Source organism: Macaca nemestrina, chromosome 2 (genome assembly GCF_043159975.1).
Source record: "Macaca nemestrina isolate mMacNem1 chromosome 2, mMacNem.hap1, whole genome shotgun sequence".
Taxonomy (NCBI): Eukaryota; Metazoa; Chordata; class Mammalia; order Primates; family Cercopithecidae; genus Macaca; species Macaca nemestrina.
The window spans coordinates 150199049-150224524 of record NC_092126.1 but is presented as its reverse complement, the minus strand read 5'-3'; the positions used below and the strand labels follow the sequence as shown (position 1 = coordinate 150224524).

General features: G+C 41.2%; 1 protein-coding gene across 7 annotated transcripts in view; it reads right to left on the bottom strand.

Moving 5' to 3' along the window:
• LOC105477709 (autophagy related 7) overlaps positions 1-25476 on the bottom strand; it is a 267730-nt gene that overhangs the window by 180516 nt on the left and 61738 nt on the right. For 6 of the 7 annotated variants that reach the window (XM_024791463.2, XM_071092219.1, XM_024791464.2 and 3 more), the window contains 6 exons: positions 23887-23977; positions 22378-22522; positions 16239-16397; positions 6272-6466; positions 3778-3981; positions 1647-1762 (listed from right to left, as the gene is read on the bottom strand). In XM_024791463.2, coding sequence (XP_024647231.1) covers positions 1647-1762; positions 3778-3981; positions 6272-6466; positions 16239-16397; positions 22378-22522; positions 23887-23977 — 910 coding nt within the window. The remainder of the gene's footprint in view (positions 1-1646; positions 1763-3777; positions 3982-6271; positions 6467-16238; positions 16398-22377; positions 22523-23886; positions 23978-25476) is intronic. The other variant, XM_071092220.1, reaches the window with a different exon arrangement.

Below are 25476 nucleotides of genomic sequence, written 5' to 3'. Positions count from 1 at the left end.
ACTAAAATGCCCCTTGCTGGGCAGTGTAAGTTAGCAAAAAAATAATTTCCCTGGGACAAAGGGCAAGAAGAGTAATTTTAAAATGCACGGTTTGGAGTAAGAAAGACCTGAGCTTGTGACCATAGGCAAGTTGCCTAACTTCTCTGTGCTTCAGATCCATCATCTAGAAAGTAGGAATGAGGGAGCTCTGATTAATAAATGAGGAATCTACTATACCAATTGCCAGTGCAATGTTTGGCATATCAGAGGCCAATAAACATTAACTCACTTACTATGAAATAGTCTTATCAAACATCACAGAACATTTCTGCACTGAAAATTTGAAGAGGAAAATTTTCTAACCTTAACTTCTTGAGCTGATATAAATGGTAATGAAATGCAGGAAATAAAAGTGAAGAATGAATTGGGCAAAACTAATGCACTACTCTCTGAACAATGGAGTGATACTTCTGTCACCAAAGAGACGTGACACAGGACCTGGTGTTTAAACTATGACCAGGGCAAATGTGGCAGACGGATGGTCAGCGTCAAGGAAGCAGAAAGTCAGCTCTCAAAGATTTTGTCCCAAATACTTCCTGTCAGAGAATGGCAATAAACTTAAATGACAGATAGCTAAGGTGGATGACAAAGAGGAAGACAAAAAAGTCCTGCTTTTCGTTTATCTCAGAGTACCCATACTAGTTACCTATACAGTCACAATTTTCAACTGCTGAGGAAAGCTTTGAGTCACACAATAAATAGAATATTCATGTTAATTTGCATATTGACTTTCTGAGAATTGGAAAAATAAATCTTTCAAAAATTCAATTTTCTGCTGCCTGTATTGCAAACAACATAACAAAGTGATTAAACATAGTTTGGAGCCACATTGAGCTAAACCCTGGCTTTTCCATTTACTATGTTAATTTGGCCACTTACTTATCCTCACTGTGCCTTGATTTCCCCATCAAAACCGGGACTAATAATAATAGTTCTTTCCTAACAGGTTTGCTATGAAGATTAAAGGAGGCCAGGTGCAATGGCTCACGCCTGTAATCCCAGCACTTTGGGAGGCCAAGGCGGGTGGATCACCTCTGATCACTGAGGTCGGAGATTCAAGACCAGCCTGACCAACATGGCAAAACCCCGTCTCTACTAAAAATACAAAAATTAGCCGGGCATGGTGGCGTATGCCTGTAATCCCAGTTACTTGGGAGGCTGAGGCAGGAGAATCACTTGAACCCAGAAGGCAGAGGATGCAGTGAGCCAAAATCGTGCCATTGCACTCACTCCAGCCTGGGCAACAACAGTGAAATTCTGTCTCATTAAAAAAATAATAATTAAAAAAAAAAAAGATTGAAGGAGGCAATATTTCTGAAGTGCTTAGACCAGTGCCTAGCACAAAGTAAGCCCTATATAAGCGTTGAAAAAATAAAATAAACCATAATTTGTCCAAAAGGATGCAGAAATGTGGCCACAAAGGAAACGTGCCAAGTTATCTCAGCCCAAAGAACCAGACCTGCTTTTTCTAGTCTTGTGTTTTTGAGGGTAGATAAAGTAGTGAAATTCTCTGAAAAGTCAGACTGAGAAAAGGCTACAGGAGACATTGATGAATGACTGCCTACAAAAGCTTTGTTTAAATGCTCATGTCCCACTAGCAAACTCACCCTTCTGGATGCTGCAAAACAGATACCATCAATTCCACGGCCAGGGCTCCTGCAATCATGGCCAATCCTGGACGACTCACAGTGCACTGCTGGTCCAAGGTCCGGTCTCTGGTTGACTGCAAAGAAACAATCATTGGTGTGTGCTGAATGTTCTATTCCATTCAACTCTAGCTGTCTCAAATATGAAATCCTCTGTGACAAAGCTTTAAATTATAACCAGATGCTCATTGTTAGCAAAGAACATCCAGCCTCAAGTACATCATTTCTTGAGATTATCAAGAAAACAAAATACACAATTTAGGTAACTAAATGAGGTAATATGCTAAAAAGGATCAGCAGCTTAAACAGATTGGGGGATATCAACCAAAAATGAGGGCTTAGCTGCCTCATATAAAGGAACTGCATCATGTGTTCCTTTATGTGACTCAATTCAGTTCTGTGCTTGGTAGTTAAGTGACAGAGACACAGAAAGGAACAATGATTAGAATAGTGCAAATGATTCTCCCCTGCCATTTTAACTAACACCTCAAAGTGACCGTGAGATGGGAGCAACAATTTACTATTATTGCAGCCCTCAGTTCCAATGTTCCTCTCACAACATGGGCATCACCTCTCTGGGTGATTCTAGGGTTTACTACAAGTATTTTTTTTTTTTTCCTACAACATGGCTGTGAACACAAGCCTTTGCTGGTTCAACCAAAGAGAGTCTAACCATCCCACTCTGGGCAAATTAAAGAGGTTGTCAGGAATATTTTTGACTCTATGAAAATTTTACCTTATGAGCAAATGGGACTTTACTGCAAGGGACCACTAATCGTATTTGTTGACAATAACTAAATAACAAGACCAGCTGTATATTATAACACCATGACAGAGATCATCAAGCCATCCTTCTTCATATAAGAGAATGGTCATCTTCTTTTCTTTATATTGGGAGGACATAAAAGCCAGTCATCCAAAGGAGATATGAGTTATTAAGTGAAAAATTTTAAAACAAAGGAAAAATAGAGGGGAGGTTAGAGAAAACATCTCTGCATTGCCTCACTGGAAATTTTTTATCTGTTCTGATAAAGGAACAGCCCTACATACAGACAGACTTGTGTGAAGTTCTGAAAGCCATAGAATCTTAATTTGTACAGTGTAGTCTTGCTGTTCAAAGCACTGTCGCACTTGACCCACTGAATTGTGAGTTGACGGGGCAAGTATTCTTCCCTCCCCTATTAGCATTGCCAGGGAGAATACAGGACACTCAGTTAAATTTGAATTTCAGATAAATAAATTTTTAGTATAAGTGGGTCTTGAATATTGCATGGAACATATACTAAAAAATTATTCATTATTGGCCCGGCATGGTGGCTCACGCCTGTAATGCCAGCACTTTGGGAGACCAAGGCAGGGGGATCACAAGGTCAGGAGTTTGAGACCAGCCGGACCAACATGGTGAAACTCCATCTCTACTAAAAATACAAAAATTAGCCGGGCGTGGTGGCACGTGCCTGTAGTCTCAGCTACTCAGGGGGCTGAGGCAGGAGAATCACTTGAACCCAGGAGGCAGAGGTTGCAGTGAGCCGAGATCGTTCCACTGCACTCAAGCCTCGGTGACAGAGCGAGACTGTCTCAAAAAAAAAAAAAAATCATTATTAACTGAAATTCAAAGTTAGCTGGGAATCCTGTATTTTTACTTACTAAATCTGACAAGCCTACACACCAGTCCTATTTTGCAGAGGCAGAGGGAACCTAAGAGACTTTTTGGAATTACCTGGGAGGCAGTGTCAAGGCATTGATGGAATCTGATCTTTAGACTCCTAATTTGTAATGTTGTCTTGACTAAAAGAAGCACAGGAGACAATACTGAGTGCTACCAGGGATTAGTCTGCTGTGGTTTCCTCAATAAGCTTTCCAAAAATAGGGTTTGTAGCCGTGTTTATATTGGTGAACAAGGAACAGCTGTACAGTTGATGATGCCAGTCAAGGTTCATAATGAGATAATGCCATCCTCCCCAAATTGGAGAATTCTTCTCTTTGTTAAAAGATAATATTTAATAGTCATAAATGAAAGGGCCGAGTCTGTCTGCCTCAGCGCACAAGTTGGTGATAGGAAATATTTGGAACTAAAGAGAAATCCACTTACATCTCCTGGGGCCACCACATCATTGCAGAAATAGCAGCCAAGCTTGTAACCAGGGATGTTGGCAAAAAGTGATGAGCCCAGGAGGTCAGCAGATGCCACAGGGTGGTTTGGACACAAGTCCCCAGCTCCCTGCTGCTTTGGTTTCTTCAGGCCATGTCTCATGACAACAAATGTGTCAAATCCCAAAGCAGCATTGATGACCAGCTGCAGGTTTCAAGGAATAAAAGAGCAGAGTTAAAAGACACATATATTTGAAGCTGTGGCTAATTCCATATTTGCTCAACTTTTTAAAATTTATTTTTTGCATGTAAGTATAATTAGATTATAAAAGTTAATGATGATAAAAGCTACCCACTACTGAGGGCTTATTAAGTACAAAAGACCTAATTATATCACAATTATCATAAATTATCTTATTTAATTTCATTTGAAACTCATAACAGACCAGGCACAATGGCTCATAACCTGTAATCCCAGCACTTTGGGAGGTCGAGGAGGGCAGACTGTCTGAGGTCAGGAGTTCAAGACCAGCCTGGCAACATGATGAAACCCTGTCTCTACTAAAAATACAAAAAAATTAGCCAAGCATGGTGGCATGCGCCAGTAGTCCCAGCTACTCAGGAGGCAGAGGCACGAGAAACGCTTGAACCTGGGAGGTGGAGGTTGCAGTGAGCCGAGATTCCACCACTGCACTCCAGCCTGGGCGACAGAGCAAGATTCTATCTCCAAAAAAGAAAAAAGCAAACAAAAAAAACTCATAACAAACATTTCTTATTTATAGATGAGGATACTGAAAGTCAGAGAAGTTAGTTCTATAACTCGCCTAAGGTCACTTATCTGGCAAGAGGCAGGTGTATAAAACCAAGTCTACATAGTTCTGAAACACATTCTTTCTACCATTATACTATACTATCACGTCCACATAGATTTGTTTTTATAACAGCTTTATTGAGATATAATTCACATACCATATAATTCACCCTTCATATAGATTTTTTTTGGTATCCCAGTAGCTGGAATTATAAGCACATGCCACCATGCCTGCCTGGCTCTGCATAGTTGGTATTTTGTTTTGTTTTGTTTTTTGTTTTTGAGACGGGATCTTGCTCCATTGCCCAGGCTGGAATGCAATGGCGTGATCTCGGTTCACTGCAGCCTCAACCTACCAGGCTCAAGTGATCTTCCTGCCTCACCCTCCCGAGTAGCTGGGAGCACCAGTGTGCATCACCACACCTAGCTAATTTTTTGTTTTTTTTCTAGAGATAGAGTCTCATCATGTTGCCCAGGCTAGTCTCAAACTCCTGTGTCAAGCAATCCTCCCAAAGTGCTAGGATTACAGATGTGAGCCACCATGTCCAGCCCAACACATAAATTTTTTAAAAAACATTTTTTTCATTATACTATAACAACTTTTCATGGTTCTAATTTAACTTATTATCCCAAATTTCTGATAGTATAGAAAGTTTGAAAAATAAAGGATAAACACACTACAAAAGAAAAAAATCACTCAACCCACAGCTCAAAAAATTATCATTAATAGTTTGGGGTATTTTTTCCTATTATTTTCTCTCTTTCCCTCCCATTCTCTCCCTGTCTTTCTCCCTTCTTCTTGCCCTCTTTCTCTCTCCTCTCCCAATAGACAGATAAGTAGATACATAGGAAGACATATATAAATATTTAACATAATTGGTATAAAATATATACAATATTGCATCTTCCTTAATATAATGCGGCATTTTCCATCTTATTAAAAGTCCTTTGAAAACATACTGTGGCCGGGAGCAGTGGCTCACGCCTGTAATCCCAGCACTTTGGGAGGCCGAGACGGGTGGATCACGAGGTCAGGAGATCGAGACTATCCTGGCTAACACGGTGAAACCCCGTCTCTACTAAAAAATACAAAAAACTAGCCGGGTGTGGTGGCGGGTGCCTATAGTCCCAGCTACTCGGGAGGCTGAGGCAGGAGAATGGCGTAAACCCGGGAGGCGGAGCTTGCAGTGAGCTGAGATCCGGCCACTGCACTCCAGCCTGGGCAACAGAGCTAGACTCCGTCTCAAAAAAAAAAAAAAAAAAAAAAAAAAAAAAAAAAGAAAACATACTGTGAATGGCTGCACACTATTCCATCATAGGTATGCACCATGATTTAGTTCACTATTCAACACTGTTGGCCTTCGAAGTTGTCATTGACCAAGTAATGGTGAATGAGACCAAGTCTGTGTCTTCTTGGAGCTTACGTTTCAATGTAAGTACAGTATACCTTTCAGTGTAGAGTATCTCAAAAGATTATTACGAAAATTAAGCAGTAAATGATACCTATTACACTGGGTGATGGTGTGTGAGGTGAAGACAGAGTCTGAAGCAGAAGCCCTTTGGCACTATGCTATCAGGTCATACAAACCACATCTCTGCTCTGGGGAAGGGAAGGTTAGGGACACTCCTCCCTCTGGAGTGGTGGTGCATTAAATCATAAATCATAATTAGAGACAGTGCCTACCTTTCTCTTGCTTGCAGCAATGACAGCAGGAAGCCACCTGCTCTCCCTGGTGTCCATCAACAGGAAAATGACATCATGGCTTTCGATGAGCTGCTCCAGTTGCTCCACATCTCTGCGGGCTTGCTCCAGAGTGACACTGGAGAAGTTCACTGGATGCCCAGGCATGGGTATGCTCATGTTGAATCCTCTGGCATTCTAGGGAAACACCAGGATGTCGTTATGTCTGGATCAATGGTATAGGCAATATCTCACAGCCCACACTTCCCACAGCTGCCTGCACTTACCTGTGGTCACTTACATGAGATCTCCCTGTGCACTATTATGCTGCACCCTTCCCATGCCCTCTCTCTTCTTCACGTCTGCATCCTAGAACACCTTGACCTATCACCCCAGGGCCCTGAGGCAGGGCAGGGCAGCAAGCAAAGACATACGGATCTCAGTTCCAAAGTGGAGGGGGCTCATCCTACCTGAGGTAAGGACACTGGAGAAAGCTGTATCTTTGGCTCTTTCCAGTCATCCAAGGCCAAGAAACTTTATCACAGCACCTTCTGCCTACCCAAGTACCTCTGTTTTTTTTCTTTTCTTTTCGTGTTTTGGGGCTTTTTGTTTTTTGTTTTTGTTTTCGAGACACGGTCTTGCTCTGTCGCCAAGGCTAGAGGGCACTGGCATAATCATAGCTCACTGAAACCATGACCTCTTGGGCTCAAGGGATCCTCCTACCTCAGCTTCCCAAGTAGCTGGGACTACAGGCACACATCACCACACCCGGCTGATTTTTTAATTTTTAGTAGAGATAGGTTTCACTATGTTGCCCAGGCTGCTCTCGAACTCCTCGGCTCAAGGAATCCTCCTGATTTGGCCTCCAAAGTGCTGGAATGACAGGCATAAGCCACTGTACCCTGTCTAAGTACCTCTTTCCAACTGGGCTATCTCTTCCTATTTGCTTTCAAATTGCCCTCCCTTCTGTTTTCTCAGTGTTAAACATCTCCATACGGAGTGTTCTAGCAAATATAATTTGATCTCACATTAGGTTAGAATGACTGATGATCTTGCCTTAATCCTTTCAGGGGTATATGCATTTTAAAAAACCTCAAATACAAAAAACTACTTGCTAACTTAGAGCCAAAATATCTACTTATGAGTATGTAGATATTTTTGTGGGGCAGAAGGAGTTACAGTGGGTGATGTCAGAGTGTGGGACAGAGTAAGGCTTCACTCTCTGTCCAAAAGTAGAAGCTGTCCAGCAACCTGAGTTCCCTGAATTGGGATTTTTTACATGCGCTTTAGAACAGCTCTATAATTTACCATCTACCCCTTGATGACCACATAATATTTTGGCATATTAACAGTGAGTCATATATGGGTGCTAATGAAGCCAGGGACACTGACTTTCCACAAAAGATGAATGTGTTCTAGAATCATAAACTGTACCCTTAACCCTGGTGTAACACTGGCCATAGGGAAGTGTTTGAAAACATCGGCTTTTTCACTCATTTGCCAAAACCCCTCACTTACTGGAAAAACAGCTCAAGGGACAGGGCAAGCAGATCTTTTTAAAAAGAAATATCAAATTTGTAGATTGTGGATATTTTTTCATTGTCTTCGACTTTAAACCTAATCTCTGGAATTCAAAAAGGAAGAACAATAATTTCAAAAGGAATGAAAAATAGAGTGGCAAGCAAAGCAGGAAAGGACATGAGGCAAAAAGGATTTCAGAAAGAAGAAAGGTGCAGAAACATGTCTATTTTAACAATGAGACTAGCACAGCTATCAGGATCTCATTAATTCGTTAAGTATTGTGCACCTACCGTGTACCAAATGCTGTAATAAGCAATAATAAAAGCAATGACTACAGTAATAATTGCAATACCTGCAATACCTTACTGACATACTACAATTGACAAAGCATGTTAAATGGTGGTAGCTTGATCCAAAGAACTATTATGTATGTATTTTCATGACACCAAGATGGGAAGCATAATCATGCAATACCAATTCTGAACTTTTGAATAATAAAGTAACTTTGCTAACCTAAATAAATCTCTACTTGCTAAAATTTCAGCCAGTAAGCTAACATAAGAGCCCATCAGTTATGTCCACATCCCAGAGGCTGGAATTCAGCAACTTTCAACACAGTGGTTTTCTACTTGGCTGTATATCAGAACCACCTAGAGAGTTTAATGGCCAAGCTTTTTCCCAGACCATTTAAATGGAAATCTCTAGGAATGAGCCCAGGCACCAATATTTTCTAAAACTCCCCTGATGATTCAAAGGTGCAGCCAGGTTGAGGTATAATTTACATAAAGTTAAATACACAGATCTTACATGCACAGTTCAATGTATTCTGACAAATGAGATTAACCACTGCATACAACTATCAAGATATAGAACATTTCCATGATGCCAGAACATGCTCTTGTGTTCCCCCTCAGTTGGTCCCCACTTGTCCCCAGATGACAACTGATCTGACTTCATAAGCCATAGATTAGACTATTCTAGAACATATCACATAAATGATATGCTAGGGTATACAATTGTTCGTGTTTGGTTTCTTTTGCTCGGCATAATGCTTTTGAAGGTCATTCATATTGTTAAGTATCAATAATACATTCCTTTGGTGGTGTAATTATACTATAATTTATTTATCAGTTCTCCTGTTGATGGTGATTTGGGTTATTTCTAGATTTGGGCTGTTTTGAATAAAGTTGCTGTGGACACTTTTGTATAAGTATTTTCATGTATATATGTTCTCATTTCTCTTAGGTAAAGATCTGAAAGTACAATTTCTGGGTCACAAGGTAGGCATATGTTAAATTTCATGAGAAACAGCATGATTTCCAAAGTAGTTATTTTACCAGTATATAAGTGTTTTGCTTGCTCCACACCCTGACAACATTTAGCATTGTCAGTCTTCTTAATCTTAGCCATTTAAGTAGGTGTATAAGTGATATATCTTTCTGGTTTTAATTTGTATTTCCCTGATGACTATTGACATTGAGCATTTTCACATGTTCAATACCCATTCATAGATCTTCACCATGAATTAAGTACCTGTTCAAGCTTTTTTCCCCTTAAAAAAAAAGTTGGTTTGTGTGTCTTGTTATTGAGTGGTAGGAGTTGTTTATCTTGCATATTCTGGATAAAAGAGGACTGCACATGTCTTCTCAGTTTGGTCAGTTTTTTCCTTCTTTGAAAGGCATCTTTTGAGAAGCAGAAGTTTTAAATTTGTATAAAGTCAACCAAGTTACCATTTTTTGTTTATGGTATTTACTAGGTCCTAAGAAATCTTTATCACAAGACCACTAAGATGCTTTCCCCTAGAAACTTTATAGGGGCCATTCCGGGTGTCACTTAAAGGCTCAGAGTATTCAATGAGGTCTCTCCACTCTGTATACAGGACTCCAGTGTCTCCCAGCTCCTGTGAGCTCTGGAATCTCCATTCTGCTCATAGCTCTCTGGTAGTGTGTTTTTGCCTGGTCTGACTGTTGTGCTGCGAGTACACACAGCTCACTATTCAGTCAAAGACTCAAGGTGCTACCAGGCACTCCTGCGCACAGCTCCCTCATTTCTGGTACTATATCCTGCAAATTCCAGCCACCTCAGCTGCTCTGAACTCTGCTTGTTCCTTCAGCTCACTGAGACCAAGAGTATCTCCGTGGGCTCCCACAGGCTATGGCATGGGCCAGAAAGTGCCTTCATGTAATAAGCTGGGACAAATCTTTCCTTCCCTCTGTCTGGGACCACAGTCTTTCACTACCTACTGTTCGCTGTCTAAAAAGAGTCATTTTACATATTTTGTCCCAGTGTGTAACTGTTTATGGTGGCAGAGCTAGTCCAGTATCCACTACTCATCGGGGTTGAAGCAGATGTCCAAATTCGGGTTTTAAAACCTCAAGTGTGGCTCCATAATCCAACACCTTTTTTTTTTTTTTCTGTGAGACGGAGTCTTGCTCTGTCGCCAGGCTGGAGTGCAGTGGCGTGATCTCAGCTCACTGCAACCTCTGACTCCCGGATTCAAGTGATTCTCCTGCCTCAGCCTCCCCGGTAGCTGAGACTACAGGTGTGCGCCACCATGCCCCGCTAATTTTTGTATTTTTAGTAGAGACGGGGTTTCACTATGTTGGCCAGGATGGGTCTCAATCTCTTGACTTCGTGATCCACCCGCCTCAGCCTCCCAAAGCACTGGGATTACAGGCGTGAGCAACTGTGCCCGGCCTCATAATCCAACATCTTATTGCCTCAAATAGCTATTTGATTTATAAAAGATCAGTTGTTTTCTTATTCAATTTACTCTTCCCCAAGATGAGGTATGGTATTTGTAGCAGAGCAGTTCTTTTCATGTAATTTTATCACAGCATTTTTAAAGGCACCTGGAAAGGGTCAATGTGACACCTATATCCTGGAGCAGAAGAGAAGGAATTAGTCAAAGAATACCACACAGATAAATTGCAAGGGTTTCTTATGAGCTGGACATTTGAGGTACGGGAAGATCTGGGGCCAGAGTACAGTTAGTTTGGGATAAATATATTTTAGAGCAAAAAACAAAAGTCAAACTCTCTAGTTCTGAGGGAATGTTTAAGGTTTTTCAGGCCAACTATTCAGTGAAACCACCCTGTCCTTGAGTTCTATCACCCAGGAGAAGCAGGGTGAAGGGTGCTCATGACCTCCTGGTACACTTCTTTGTATTTCCTGTGTTAGTCCATTTCACACTGCTATAAAGGAATACTTGAGGCAATTAAATGAAAAGAGGTTTATTTGGCTTGTGGTTCTCCAGGTTGTACAAGAAGTATAGTGCTGGCATCTGCTTCTGATGAAGGAAGCTTCCACTCATGGTGAAAGGCGAAGGGGGAGCAGGTGCATCACATGGCAAGGGAGGGAGCAAGAGAGATGCCAGGCTCTTTCAAACAACTAGCTCTTGCTCGCGTGAACTAAGAGATCGAGAACTCACTCATTAATGTGGGGCGGGCACAAAACCATACATGAGGGATCCACCTCCATGACCCAAACACCTCCCACCAGGCCCCACCTCCAACAGTGAGGATCACAATTCAATATGAGATTTGGAGAGGACATCCAAATCAAATCACTTCCTATGAATTTACTATTTCAAAATTTAAACTTTTTCGTTCTTTCTTTTTTTTTTTTTTTTGAGACAGACTCTCGCTCTGTCACCTGGCTGGAATGCAGTGGTGCGATCTCGGCTCACTGCAACCTCCACCTCCTGGTTCAAATGATTCTCCTTCCTCAGCCTCCTGAGTAGCTGGGACTACAGGTGCGTGCCACCACACCCAGCTAATTTTTGTATTTTTAGTAGAGACAGGGTTTCACTAAACCCTGTTGTGTTGGCCAGGATGGTCTTGATCTCTTAACCTCGTGATCCGCCTACCTCAGCCTCCCAAGTGCTGAGATTACGGCATCAGCCACTGTGCCCGGCCCAAAATTTAAACATTTTAAAAGGGTCGCACCCATTATTTTTTTCTTTTCCAAGTCAAATATCACTCGACTTCAAGCATTGAGATGAGAATCTTGCAATAACAAGTAAGGGATAGCCCAAATTAGATAATCTTGCATTAATAAAACCAATCTTTCTAACTTTTCCAGGTAACCAGATATCTAGGAAATCTGCATTTAACACAGTTCTTACCTTCAAAAGGCCACTTTTCTTCCCTGGAATGCTCCTCCTGGTCCCTGGCCTTTCCCACCACTCTCTGGTCCTTGCCTCCCTCCCCAAGACCCCTTCTGATCAATTCCTTCAGAGCTCGGACCAAATGTCACTTCCTTAAGAAGGCTTTCCCTGCCCCCGCCCCCTGACACCTGTCCAGGTCCTGCTCTTCTATATTTCCTGAGCAATGTCTACTTATCCTTTTATTTAGTATTTCAATTATAATTCAATAAAATATAAGTTCTATAAGGGCAGAACCATGTCTTGTTTACTTAGGTCGAGCCTTTTCTCCATAGCCTGGTAGAAAGAAGGTGATGAATAAGTATCCGTTGAATGAAGAAACTATACTAAATCAAGCATATAAGGAAAGCCCCTTAAGGCTGGCTAACCAATAAGTTAAATAGTTTCACAAGTATTTTTCATGAATGTGATGAATTACACTAGTACTTCGATGGGTTGTATATACTATCTACTATTATTTATAAGGCATGAAGAATAAAAGTATAGAAGACTTGGACCCTGACCTGGGGGACTTACTAGCCCAACAAGGAAAACAGAGTAACACGATGTAAGTGTGAAGGAAGAGGCTTGATGCCGGAGGGCTGTTTCCAAGAACAGTTGGACTTGCTCTCTCAGGCCCAGCATGGCGGTCCTTGCTCCCACCTCAGCCTTCTCTTCCTCCTCATCTTCTTTGCCCTCTATGTTGCAGCCACCCTGGTTTTCTTTCAATTCCACAAAAGCACCATGCTCATCCTACCTCAGGCATTTGCACAGACAGCTCCGCTACCCTCAACCTAGCTAACTCCCACTCATCCTTCAGGGGTTTGTTTCCTCAAAAGTCGTCCCAGTCCACCCCTCGTCTAGGTCAGGCCTACCTGTTATATATTCTCATGGCAACTGAGCTCCTGCTTCCTGCATGTATTATAATGATAAGTATTTGTGAAATTATTTGTTAATCACCATCCCCCACTAGACTTTAAGCTCCACATGTCTGTCTAGTTCCCCTGTCCCTGGAACATAATAGGTCTTAAATACACTACTTGACATGCAAGTAAGTAATAGAACAACTAAACAAACAGTGGGAAGGGGGAACTGTATTGGGTCACTGACAATGACTAGGATTTGGGTAAACAAAAATTTGAGGCATCTAATAAGTGACAGAGCTCAGGTTCAAAGCTAGGTCTGTCTGGGTCCTAAAGGGAGTTCATAATACTCTCCAATAATAGATTGGATTAGTCCTTTTTTTTTTTTGTGCTAGGGTCTCACTAGGTTGCCCAGGCTGGTCTCGAACTTCTGACCTTAAGCGATCTCCTCCCACTTCAGCCTCCCAAAGCGCTGGGTTTACAAGCTTCAGCCACTGTGTGCAGCCTAGACTGGATTATTCTTCCCAACTAGGCACCTCCTCCCTCTAGTAATATTATATATCCTCACTCTTTGCAACATGACCTTTGCAAGACCTCCTACTAGGAGGACTACACCGACTAATGTCAATGACTTTGGGCTTGGTCCTGTGACTTGCTTTGGTAACAGAAATGGAAGACATCACACTGTACCATTGTTGAGCTAAGACTTTAAGGCATAATAATCACCAACCCTTTTAAGCTTAAACCTTCTACCATAGGAAGAGTAGGACACAAATGACTGTTCCTCCTTTAGCCTAGATTTTGAAAATAACAAATACAATGGACTGGAACCTGACTCCAAGTTATGTGGCTTATTGAGTAAGTTCAGCCTAGTGACACAGCTGAACCACAGTCAACCTGCACACCATGAACATGAAATAAATGTTTGCAATTGTAAGCCACTGAGATTTTGGGATTGTGTGATATGCAATATTGTCCCAGCAGAAATCTAACTAATATGGCTCCTCAATGACAAGGTTGCAACTTATTTTTTTCAGCATCTAGCACACAGCTGGCTACATAGCGGGTGGTGAATCAATACTGTTAAACCCAATAAATGATGTTCCTCAGGGACTCTAGTGAAATGGACGAAAACATTAACAATGCTTCTAAAGCAAAGATTTTTAAATGGATGAATCTAATACAAAGTGACTAAAGAGAGAAACTTTGAGAAAGTGGGCTTTTTTTTCTTTTTGGTTAGGACTCAGAACCTCTTCTGGCACTTTAAGTATAAACAAATGCTTTGGAGACACCTAATCTAACTCCTGTCAGATAAATTGATTAAGTATTCAAGAGGCAGAATATCGTTTGCTGGTTGACCTTAAAAAAAGAAAACTGTCAAGATTTTAAATGAAAGGAGCTGAAAGACTTTTCTCTTGTTATCTGGTATTTCTAATGATATAACTCAAAAACCAGAAGCAGCTAGAGCAAAAAGCTAAACTTTCAGCCCAATCTTTCTTCTGCATGAAGACTTGCATTCAATTTATTTTTATTTTTATTTATTTATTTATTTATTTTTTTGAGACGGAGTCTTGCTCTGTCACCCAGGCTGGAGTGCAGTGGCCGGATCTCAGCTCACTGCAAGCTCCGCCTCCCGGGTTTACGCCGTTCTCCTGCCTCAGCCTCCCGAGTAGCTGGGACTACAGGCGCCCGCCACCTCGCCCGGCTAGTTTTTTTGTATTTTTTAGTAGAGACGGGGTTTCACCATGTTAGCCGGGATCGTCTCTCGATCTCCTGGCCTCGTGATCCGCCCGTCTTGGCCTCCCAAAGTGCTGGGATTACAGGCTTGAGCCACCGCGCCCGGCCTGCATTCAATTTAATTTCATAAATCTGTACTAAGTAACTACCAAGTATTCTGGTGATAGAGGAAAAATAGTATCTTAGATCTGAGCCACTGCAAATCTCTTTGGAACCAGGCAGGATATAAAAATATATACACTCCTAAATTCCTCAACTTAAACTCATAATGCTTTGCAACTTACAAACCATTTCTTCATACATTCGTCATTTCGTTTTCACAAGAATATGTGAGAAAGATTAATTATTATTATTATATTATTTAGACAGGTTTTGGTTTGTCACCTAGGCTTGAGTGCAATGGCTCACTGCAGCCTTGACCTCCCAGGCTCAAGCAATCCTTTTGTTTCAGCCACCAGCGTAGCTGGGACTACAGATGCACACCACCACCACACCTGACTAATTGTATTTTACAGAGATGGGGTCTCACTATGTTGCCCAGGCTGGTCTCAAACTCCTGGACTCAAGTAAGCCTCCTGCCTTAGCCTCCCAAAGTGCTGGTGAGAGGTGAAACCAGCTGGACTTCCTGGGTTGAATGGGGACTTGGAGAACTTTTCTGTCTAGCTAGAGGATTGTAAATGCACCAATCAGCACTCTGTAAAAATGCACCAATCAGCGCTCTGTGTCTAGCTAAAGGATTGCAAATGCACCAGTCAGCACTCTGTAAAAACGCACCAATCAGCACTCTGTGTCTAGCTAGAGGATTGTAAACACACCCATCAGCACTCTGTAAAAACACACCAATCAGCACTCTGTGTCTAAAGGATTGTAAACCCACCAATCAGCACTCTGTAAAAACATACCAGTCAGTGCTCTGTGTCTAGCTAAAGGTTTGTAAACACACCAATCAGCACTCTGTAAAATGGACCAATCAGTACTCTGTAAAATGGAACAATAAGCAGGACATGGGCAGGGACAAATAAGGGAATAAAAGCTGGCCACCCCAGCCAGCAGTGGCAACCTGCTCGGGTCCCCTTCCACGCTGTGGAAGCTTTGTTCTTTCACTCTTCACTATAAATCTTGCTGCTGCTCACTCTTTGGGTCTGCACCACCTTTAAGAGCTATAATACTTGCCGCGAAAGTCTGCGGCTTCATTCTTGAAGTCAGCAAGACTATGAACCCACCAGAAGGAACTCCAGACACATCTGAAGGAACAAACTCCAGACATACCATCTTCAAGAGCTGTAACACTCACCGCAAAGGTCCTCAGTTTCATTCTTGAAGTCAGCAAGACCAAGAACCCACCAGAAGGAACCCCACAAACCCACCGGAAGGAAGAAACTCAGGACACATCTGAAGGTACAAACTCCGGACACACCATCTTTAAGAGCTGCAACACTCACCGTGAAAGTCTGCAACTTCATTCTTGAAGTCAGCAAAACCAAGAACCCACCAGAAGGAACCAACTCCAGACACACTGGGATTGCAGGTTATGTTTTTTTATCCCTCTCTCAGATGAGGAAACAGAGGCTCAGCCACACGGTGAGTGGCTGGTAGAAAGTGACAGATGTCTGATTCTCTTTCTTCAATGCCACAAGGGCCTCATTTCCCAAGACTTAAACATTTATAGACGTAACAGAAAACCTCTGCAAAAGCATCAACATACCACACCGGGGAATATTTTCTGGAGCCGGTCTGCTGCAGCCAGAGCCTTGGGCTTACCACCCGCTAGGCAATCTTCAAACTCATAGAGAGGCTGCCTCACAGGATTGGAGTAGGAGATCTTGGCATTGTCCACAAATGTGATGTGTCTCACGCCCCAACCCTGTGTGGAAACAGGAGATCATGGTGTGTTTCTGATGAACATTTCACAGGGTGCTGTCTCTTGAAATCTCAAAAGGAGTACTGGTTTGGAGAAGCTTGGGAACCTCAAAACACAAGAAACTTCAGCAACTGAATTGTGCACATTCAGGTTACGATAAACAGAATGTTGACTTTCCTTAAAAAACAACATAATTATATACTCAGTGCCTGGCTTACTGGAGCAATGAGACTAAAAAATGTCAGAGTGGGACAGACTAATAATTCATTATTTTTGACAGTGTCACCAAAGATTTGGAGGTGAATCCCATAAGAATTGTCCATGCTGTCATTTTAAAAAGATCAGCAATAGCCCATAAATGTCCTTGATTTCCCTTAACGAATAATTAAATATAAATAACAACTACTCTTGAAGCTCATTTAAAGCCTGAATGAACTCCTCAAAAAAATGACTCACAAATTATTTCCCACTGTATGATATCTTAGAACATTTTGTACCATTTCTTCAAAAGACAAAGCCTTATTAATAATCTGGAATTTAGGGAACAAGTCTATATTCTTAGAAATAGTTTTCATGGTTTTATAGGCTTCAGTTATGTCTCCTATAACAGTTTTATAAAACCATACAATTTTAAAGGTAGATGGGATCTCTAAAATCCTTAGTCCAATTACTTTGTTTTATAGATACGGAAACTGATGCCCAGGAAAGATAAGTGATTTGCCTAAGGGATACATCTGGTTAATGGTGGGAATGAATGAGCTCTCTAGAGTTGCAACCAAATGAAGTTGCCTACTTCTTGGGGTAGGGTACAGTGGGTATATTTTAGTAGATGATAAATAAGCATACGGACCTAAGAGATGTCCTGCCATGACTGACTATAAGGCTAAGATTCTGCTGTCTCTCTTATTTCATTATCTTTCCATTAGAAACTGAGAGACTCAATTAGATTGAAGGTTTCAGAGGTCCAGCCCTCGAGGACCCAAGATTTGTTTTCAGTGTTGAGCACAACAGGCCAGAATCTGCCTTTCATAAGCATAGGTTAGATGGGCTGTTTTGAAGCCCACTGGTAACCTTTGGTCTACCCACCCAGTTTTGTAAATTATTTTCATCATCTAAGCAACCTACCATGGAGGGAGAATAAAGTCACTTGTGCTTGCTTTGGGAATGTTTATTTCTGAAGTATTTTTGCATTCCTTAAAGCAACTGATGAGTGGATAGCAAGGAAGGCAGTCTGGGAACGTGCTGGGTAGTGGGAAGAAAGCCAGATACATTACAAACATGCCATAGGTTAGTCACATGCAGGTGTATTTCCACAAACTTAACTTTTGGTTTCCTGGAATGCTACACAGTTTAAATGGCTAATCTGCAAAGATTAAAGAAAATCACAATACTCAATGCTGGTGAGGATGTGGTAGGGAGAAAATCATCCTACTGATTGAGAATGTTAAAGTGGTCTAATCTTTCTGGAAAGCAATTTGGCAGTATGTTTCTAGAATCTTAAGAGTACCCATATCCTATGACCTATTTCCAGCAATTTATCCTAAGAAGTAATCTGACATACTGACCAAGATGCAGTCACAAAGATGTTCTTTGCAGCACAATTTACAATTGTAAAAAATTGGAAACAATGTTAATGCTAAACATTAGGAGAAGGGTTCAGTAAGTTATGTTTCATCATATAAGAAGGCATATTCTACAGTCATAAAGCTTTAGCAGACATTGCAGTGAACTCGTGCAGTCCCGACTACTTGGGAGGCCGAGGTGGGAAGATCACAAGGTCCAGTCCAGCCTGGGCAACAAAGCCAGATTCTGTCTCAAAAAATAAAAAGAAGGCCTCATAGATAGGCATAAAATGACATGTTAATTGGTAACAGCAAAGGACATTATTATATATCTAATAAAGGACATTATATATCTAATAAAATGTTAAAATACATATTAAACACTGAAAAGTAACAAGTGAAAAAGCAGTAGGAAAATGAGTGTCTTCTTTTCTGCTTTATGACTTTTATACTTTACAAATTTTCTATAATGGCTTTATGTTGACTTCGCAATTTTGAAAAATGTAAGGAAAATCTAAGCATCTAATAATTCTAGAACCTAGAAAAAGACAGTAAAATAAATTCCACAGAAGGAAGAAAAAATTAATAAAGATAAAAGTAGATATTTATGAATCTGAAAGCAAAATGAGACAGAAAATAAAAATTATAGAATAAATAAAGTAATGCTCCAAAAAGACTGATAAAATAGACAGGCTTCTCTAGCAAGGCTGAATATGAGAAAAAAAGAGAAAACACAAATATACAACATTAGGAATATGAAAAGATTTTTTAAAAGATAAAAACAAGATTTAAAAAATAAGAGAATACCATATATATTTTATATCAATTAATTTTTAAAGCCAGAAAAGCAGTACAAAATCTAAAAAGGTGAGTCAACCCAGAAACATATGTAGAAGTTCACAGATTCCCAGCACCCCCACTGCCCCAACCAACAAAATTCTTAAATGCATCAGGCCCAGACAGATTTATAACTGAATTTTACTTAACCATCAAGGAACAGATAATTCATTTATTTAAACTGTTCTGGAGCTTAAAAAAGGCAGAACCTTTTAAGTTTATTTTATAAAGCTAGCATAATGTAGCTATAAAATATACAGATAGAGGCCGGGCGCGGTGGCTCAAGCCTGTAATCCCAGCACTTTGGGAGGCCGAGACGGGCGGATCACGAGGTCAGGAGATCGAGACCATCCTGGCTAACATGGTGAAACCCCGTCTCTACTAAAAAATACAAAAAACTAGCCGGGCGCGGTGGCGGGCGCCTGTAGTCCCAACTACTCGGGAGGCTGAGGCAGGAGAATGGTGTGAACCCGGGAGGCGGAGCTTGCAGTGAGCTGAGATCCGGCCACTGCACTCCAGCCTGGGCGGCAGAACGAGACTCCGTCTCAAAAAAAAAAAAAAAAAATATATATATATATATATATATATATACACAGATAGAACAAGGAATAATATGACGATAAACCAATTTGACTTATGAAGTGAGATGTAAAATTTATTGATTAATTGATTGGTTGACTAAGACAGTGTCTTGCTCTGTCTCCCAGGCTGGAGAGCAGTGGCACGATCTTAGCTCACTACAGCCTCAAACTTCCTGGACTGAGGCAATCCTCCCACCTCAGCTCCCAAACGGCTGCAACTACAGGCACGCGCCACCACAGCCTGGCTAATTTTTGTATTTTTTTTTTTTTTTTTTGTAGAGATGGGATTTCGCCATGTTGTCCAGGGTGGTCTCGAACTCCTGAGCTCAAACGATCCACCCACCTTGGCCTCCCAAACTGCTGGGGTTGCACGTGTGAGCCACCGTGCCCGGCCGGGATGTAACATTTAAAAACAAAACATTACTAATTGAATTCAAGGGTATATGAGAAGAATAAGATACCGTGTACAAATAGGGTTTATTCTAGGAATGCTCAACATTAGAATACTTTGTCTTGATAAATAAAGCTCAACACTTCTGATATAAACATGCGGAAGCAGAAATCAGCTTCTTTAAATTATAAAGAACACTTACCAGAAACCAATATCATAATTAAAGGTAAAAACAAGAGGCACTCTCATTAAAGTCAGCAACAAAACAAAGATAACAACTCTCACTGCCATTCGTCTACATTACTGTGGAGTTCTACCCAGTCTTATAAAACAAGGAAAAGAAAGATGTAAGTGTTGGTGAGGAATACTATTAAGCTATAAAAGAATAAAAAACTCTTAGAACTAAGAGAGCTTAGAAAGATGGCCAAAGATAAATATGCAAAATTCACTATTTTTCCTACATCCCAGTAATAGTCAACTGGAAAGTTTAATGGGAGAAAGTATCTCTAAAGGAAAAAACATCATTAAATATGTAGAAATACCATATTTAAACATGCAAGGCCTATATAAAGAAAACACTACTGAAAGACAAAGATGATCTAATTAAGAGATTATGCTTCCAGAACTAAGGATTAATGTCATAAAAATACATCAATTCCTTCTAATTTATCTATAAATTCATTGTAATTTCAACTAAAACAGTGAGTATGAATATAGGAATAAAAAAATAGATCAATGAGTCAAAATAGAGAATCCATAAAGAGACTCAGGTATGTAAGGGGGTTTAGCATTTGATAAAGACAGAAAAATGATTTAGATTACTGAATAAATGCCATTAAAACAACTAACAATCCATTTTGTGCAAAAGTAGCTAGATCTTTACCCCTCATCATATAACCAAAAAATTTCCATATTCATAAAGCTCTAACATAAAAACAAGAGTTCCATAAGCCACAAAGGAAAAGACTGACACATATAATAACATAAAGCTGAAAAAAACTTTTATATGGCTAAAGATACCTTAGATAAACTGAGAAAAACATTTGCATCATAATACAGAAAAAAGGTTAATTGCCCCAATAAAAAGAACTCTAAATCAATAAAAGACACAACCCAAAGAACATGAATCAAAGAAATAAAACTCACAAAAGAAATAAAATTAAACTCACCCTTGCTAATTAAAGAAATGCAAATTCAAACAATAAATGTTACTTAACTGACTGAGATTTCAAAAGTTGACATATCCAATTTTGGCAAGAGTGTGGAAAAAAGTTCTATGTCTCATATGTGTAACATTTTTGGAAGGCAATTTCATTTGAAAAAAAATTTTGGCCGGGCGCGGTGGCTCAAGCCTGTAATCCCAGCACTTTGGGAGGCCGAGGCGGGCGGATCACAAGGTCAGGAGATCGAGACCACAGTGAAACCCCGTCTCTACTAAAAATACAAAAAATTAGCCGGGCGCGGTGGCGGGCGCCTGTAGTCCCAGCTACTCAGGAGGCTGAGGCAGGAGAATGGCGGGAACCCGGGAGGCGGAGCTTGCAGTGAGCCGAGATCGCGCCACTGCACTCCAGCCTGGGCAACAGCGTGAGACTCCGTCTCAAAAAAAAAAAAAAAAAAAAAAAAAAAAAAAAAAAAAAAAAAAAAGAAAAAAAATTTTGACCAGGCGTGGTGGCTCACACTTGTAAACCCAGCACTTTGGGAGGCCAAGGCAGGCAGATCACTTGAGGGCAAGAGTTCAAGACCAACCTGGACAACATGGCAAAACCCTGTCTCTACTAAAAATACAAAAATTAGCCAGGTGTAGTGGTGTACACCTGTAGTCCCAGCTACTCAGGAAGTTGAGGCAGGAGAATCGCTGAACTCAGGAGGCGGAGGTTGCAGTGAGCTGAGATCATGCCACTGCACTCCGGCCTGGGTGACAGAGTGAGGCTTTGTCTCAAAAAAAAAAAAAAAAAATTAATGACAAACATAAATAAAATATTTACATTCAAATTCTAAACTCTCTCTAACATAGCAATTCTATGACTAGGGCTTTCCTCCTAAAATAAAAAAAAATCATATGGATGAATAAACATACAAGTATAAAAATGTTCTCTAATAGAGAACAGTATCTAATAGAAAAAAATAGAAAGTAACCTGAAATTGATTAAATAAAGAACATAGTCATACAACAAAATACCATATATACATACTATGGAAACACAGAAAGGTAGCCACAGTCATTTTTCTATCTAGTTAAAAATAAAAACCTGTTATAGATAGTATGCTATGATCTAATTTTCATAAATATAAATAAATATCAGCAAAGATAAACATTTCTCTATATTTAGATATGTCTACAATAACATCTGGGAAACAGGCTGCATACTAATCTACAAAGTCAGCTTAACAGGAAATGGGACTTGCGATGGGTGTGGAGGACTTTCTGTTTCTATCTGATGATAAAAGCTTGTATTTCTTTTACACTTAAAAAGATAAGAAAAGGAAAAAGGAAGGGAGGGAGAGATGGAGGGGATGGAGAGCTGGGAGATGGAAGGCAATCATGAAGAGTAAAACAAGAAGAGAAGCTACAATTTCAAAGGTGCCATTTGCACCCCCCACCTCCTACTTACCATCAACGTCCTAGCTACATTGCAACCCAAGGTGCCGGCTCCAAGCAGCAGACATTTGACAGACACAACCTTGTCCAAGTCTAAAGTAGGAACCAATCTCCAACACATCAGTTTGAGATTTAGATCCACTGATGACTCAGCTAACCTAGAAAAGGAGAGATTTACTTATTCAGTCTCTCATTTGTGCAATAATCTTGTTCTGAAAGATTTCAAGTGGCTATGTGAAAAAATAAGAAATAATAAGGAAATTGGGATCAAATGAAAAAGAAAATGAAGCTGGAGGGTAAGCAGGGAGGAGAAAGGTTCCCCCCAGCAGCATGCTGTTGGAGTCCTCTGCAATGAGGGGGCCACAAATTTGATACTGAGTTCCAGCAGCCAAGGTGAAAAGGGAAGAGCATGACTGGTTATAGGAATCATGGTGTCCACGAATAAGAACACACCATTTGATTAAGAGGAAAGTTTTTCCTAGTACTGAAAACAGAAATTTCTCTCATATCTCCTTAATAAAGAATGCACTCAGGCCAGGCAGTGGCTCACCCCTGTAATCTCAGCACTTTGGGAGGCCGAAGCGGGTGGATCACCTGAGGTCAAGAGTTCGAGACCAGCCTAGCCAACATGGTGAAACCCTGTCTCTACCAAAAATACAAAAATTAGCTGGGTGTGGTGGCAGGCACCTGTAATCCCAGCTACTCAGGAGGCTGAGGCAGGAGATTCGCTTGAACCCGGGAGGTGGAGGTTGCAGTGAGCCGAGATCATGCCATTGCACTCCAGCCTGGGCAACAGGAGCGAAACTGTCTCAAACAAACAAACAAACAAAAAGAGTGCACTCAGATTCGCCCTTAAATACAATAGTGGTTTCCATGAAATAATTCTTCTAATATCCTTCAAAGTGGGCCAATAAGGGCTGGGCGTGGTGGCTCATGCCTGTAATCCCAGCACTTTGGGAGGCCGAGGCAGGTGGATCACGAGGTCAGGAGTTCAAGACCAGCCTGGGCAACACAGTGAAACCCTGTCCCTATAAAATACAAAAAATTAGCTGGGTGTGGTGGCGTGTGCCTGTAATCCCAGCTACTCAGGAGGCTGAGGCAGGAGAATCGCTTGAACCCAGGAGGCGGAGCTTGCAGTGAGCAGAGATCACACCCTTGTATTCCAGCCTGTGCAGAGCAAGACTCCGTCTGGGGCACAGGGAGAAGTGAGCCAATAGGACCAAGCCAGAGGACAATGCATAAAGGACTGAAAGACAGTACAGGTACACTGGTGGTCTGAGAGCATGAGCTTGAAAGAACAAAATTTAAAATGTCTAGAACAGATGAACAGTCTGCCCTTCAGGATATGCATTGTTAATATTAATTCTCACAACCAAACTTCAATTAAAGAGCAGGATAACACATGGCAGCATGACTGGCACCCCCTGGGCTGAATTACACAACATTGTGTTGGCCTGACAGAACTTGGTGTGTGTCTGGGTTACAACAAGCCTGACTGGAGAAAACAGCTTCCCAAATCTACCTTTTAGGGTCCATACATTCACTGAGGTTCACCATCCTTGGTCCCATGCCTCCTTTCTGGTTCTTTTCCCATCCAACTGCTTTAGGACAATCTTAAGGCAAATAAAACACAAAGCTTAATGAAGGAGGGAAGAATAAAAACAAACAGATCAAGCAGCAACCTTGTATAGAAAGGATCGACATTCATAATGGCCCATGCATTGACAAGCTTTTGGTTTGCTTCTTTCTAAAAGAGACCTGAGGGCCTGAATTTCCATGGACTTGCTACAGTTGCCTCCCCATCTTTCTCAACTACTGGGAGTCTTGTTTAGGGACCATCAAACCCAAGCAATCTTCCTGTACAGGAGCTTCTGAAATAGTCCTCAACTCTGGCCCAAGGTGCCTCAACTTTCACTGTTACTGGAAGTTGCTGGGAAAAAAAAAAAAAAGAAAAAGAAAAAAAGACAGTCTTATCTGGGGTAGGTATAACCCCACTGAGGCTTCTATCTAAGCAAGCCAAGCCAATGTAACTGCACCACACCTTCACTGAAGTTCCTATTGGGATCTGAATCTTTAAATTCAGTATGTACCTTCTGTTGCTCATCCTTACCATGTCCCCCTGCTCAGCCTTTCTGTCACTGCACTTGTGAGCAGATCATAGTCCAAGGTGACTGTCCTTTGATTAAGTTGCCCTTTCCTTTAAGCTCATCTTTATCCATTCAGAACTTTCCCTTCCCTTACTTCTCCCTTCCCCGCTGCCCTTTTAATCCCTGCTATGGAAGCCTCTGTAACTCAATTAACTCCAATTCTAGCAGTTCCCAAAGTGTGTCCTATTCAATAATCTCAGAGGATAAGGATCCTGTAGCTAAACAGACTTGGGAAATGCTTCTATACTTATATCTATCTTCTATCTCCAGCCCCCCAATACCACTCAAGCCTGGCCATTCACATGGCACATGAGGGAGATAAAAGCTCTGAGAAACCTGCAGTACAGAACCCACGTGATTTGATTTGGCTTTGTGTTTCCCGAACTTACATGGCTCTCGATATCTCCCTTCATTTCCCTGCATACCAATTACAATCTCAAAGGAAACACTGCTCTATTCTACTGTTGCAAAATTCTCTTAAACATCTCAATTGCTTTGTAGGACACGCCTGCGTCCTTCTCATGTTAATGAAAGCTCTGCTTGCCTTGGTGGAACCACAGCCTTGTAAATCTTGCTAGTGGATCCACCCACCCTCTTGGGCTCCCTACATCTCAGGACCTATGCTGCTCCCTAAACTCCTAAGCAAGAAATTCACCCCGCCACAGCCTACACTTCCAGCATCATCTCCAGTCTGCCTTAAGCAACAGACTCTGCAGGAACAGAAACTCCTTGACTTGAAATTAAGATGTATGGGACTGGGAGGGGGAATTTTAATTTTGTTTCTAATTGTACGCTGGTTTTTTCCTTTTTTTTTTTTTTTTTTTTTGAGACAGAGTCTTGCTCTGTCGCCCAGGCTGGAGTGCAGTGGCACGATTTTGGCTCACTGCAAGCTCTGCCTCCTGGGTTCCCGCCATTCTCCTGCATCAGCCTCCTGAGTAGCTGGGACTACAGGCGCCCGCCACCAC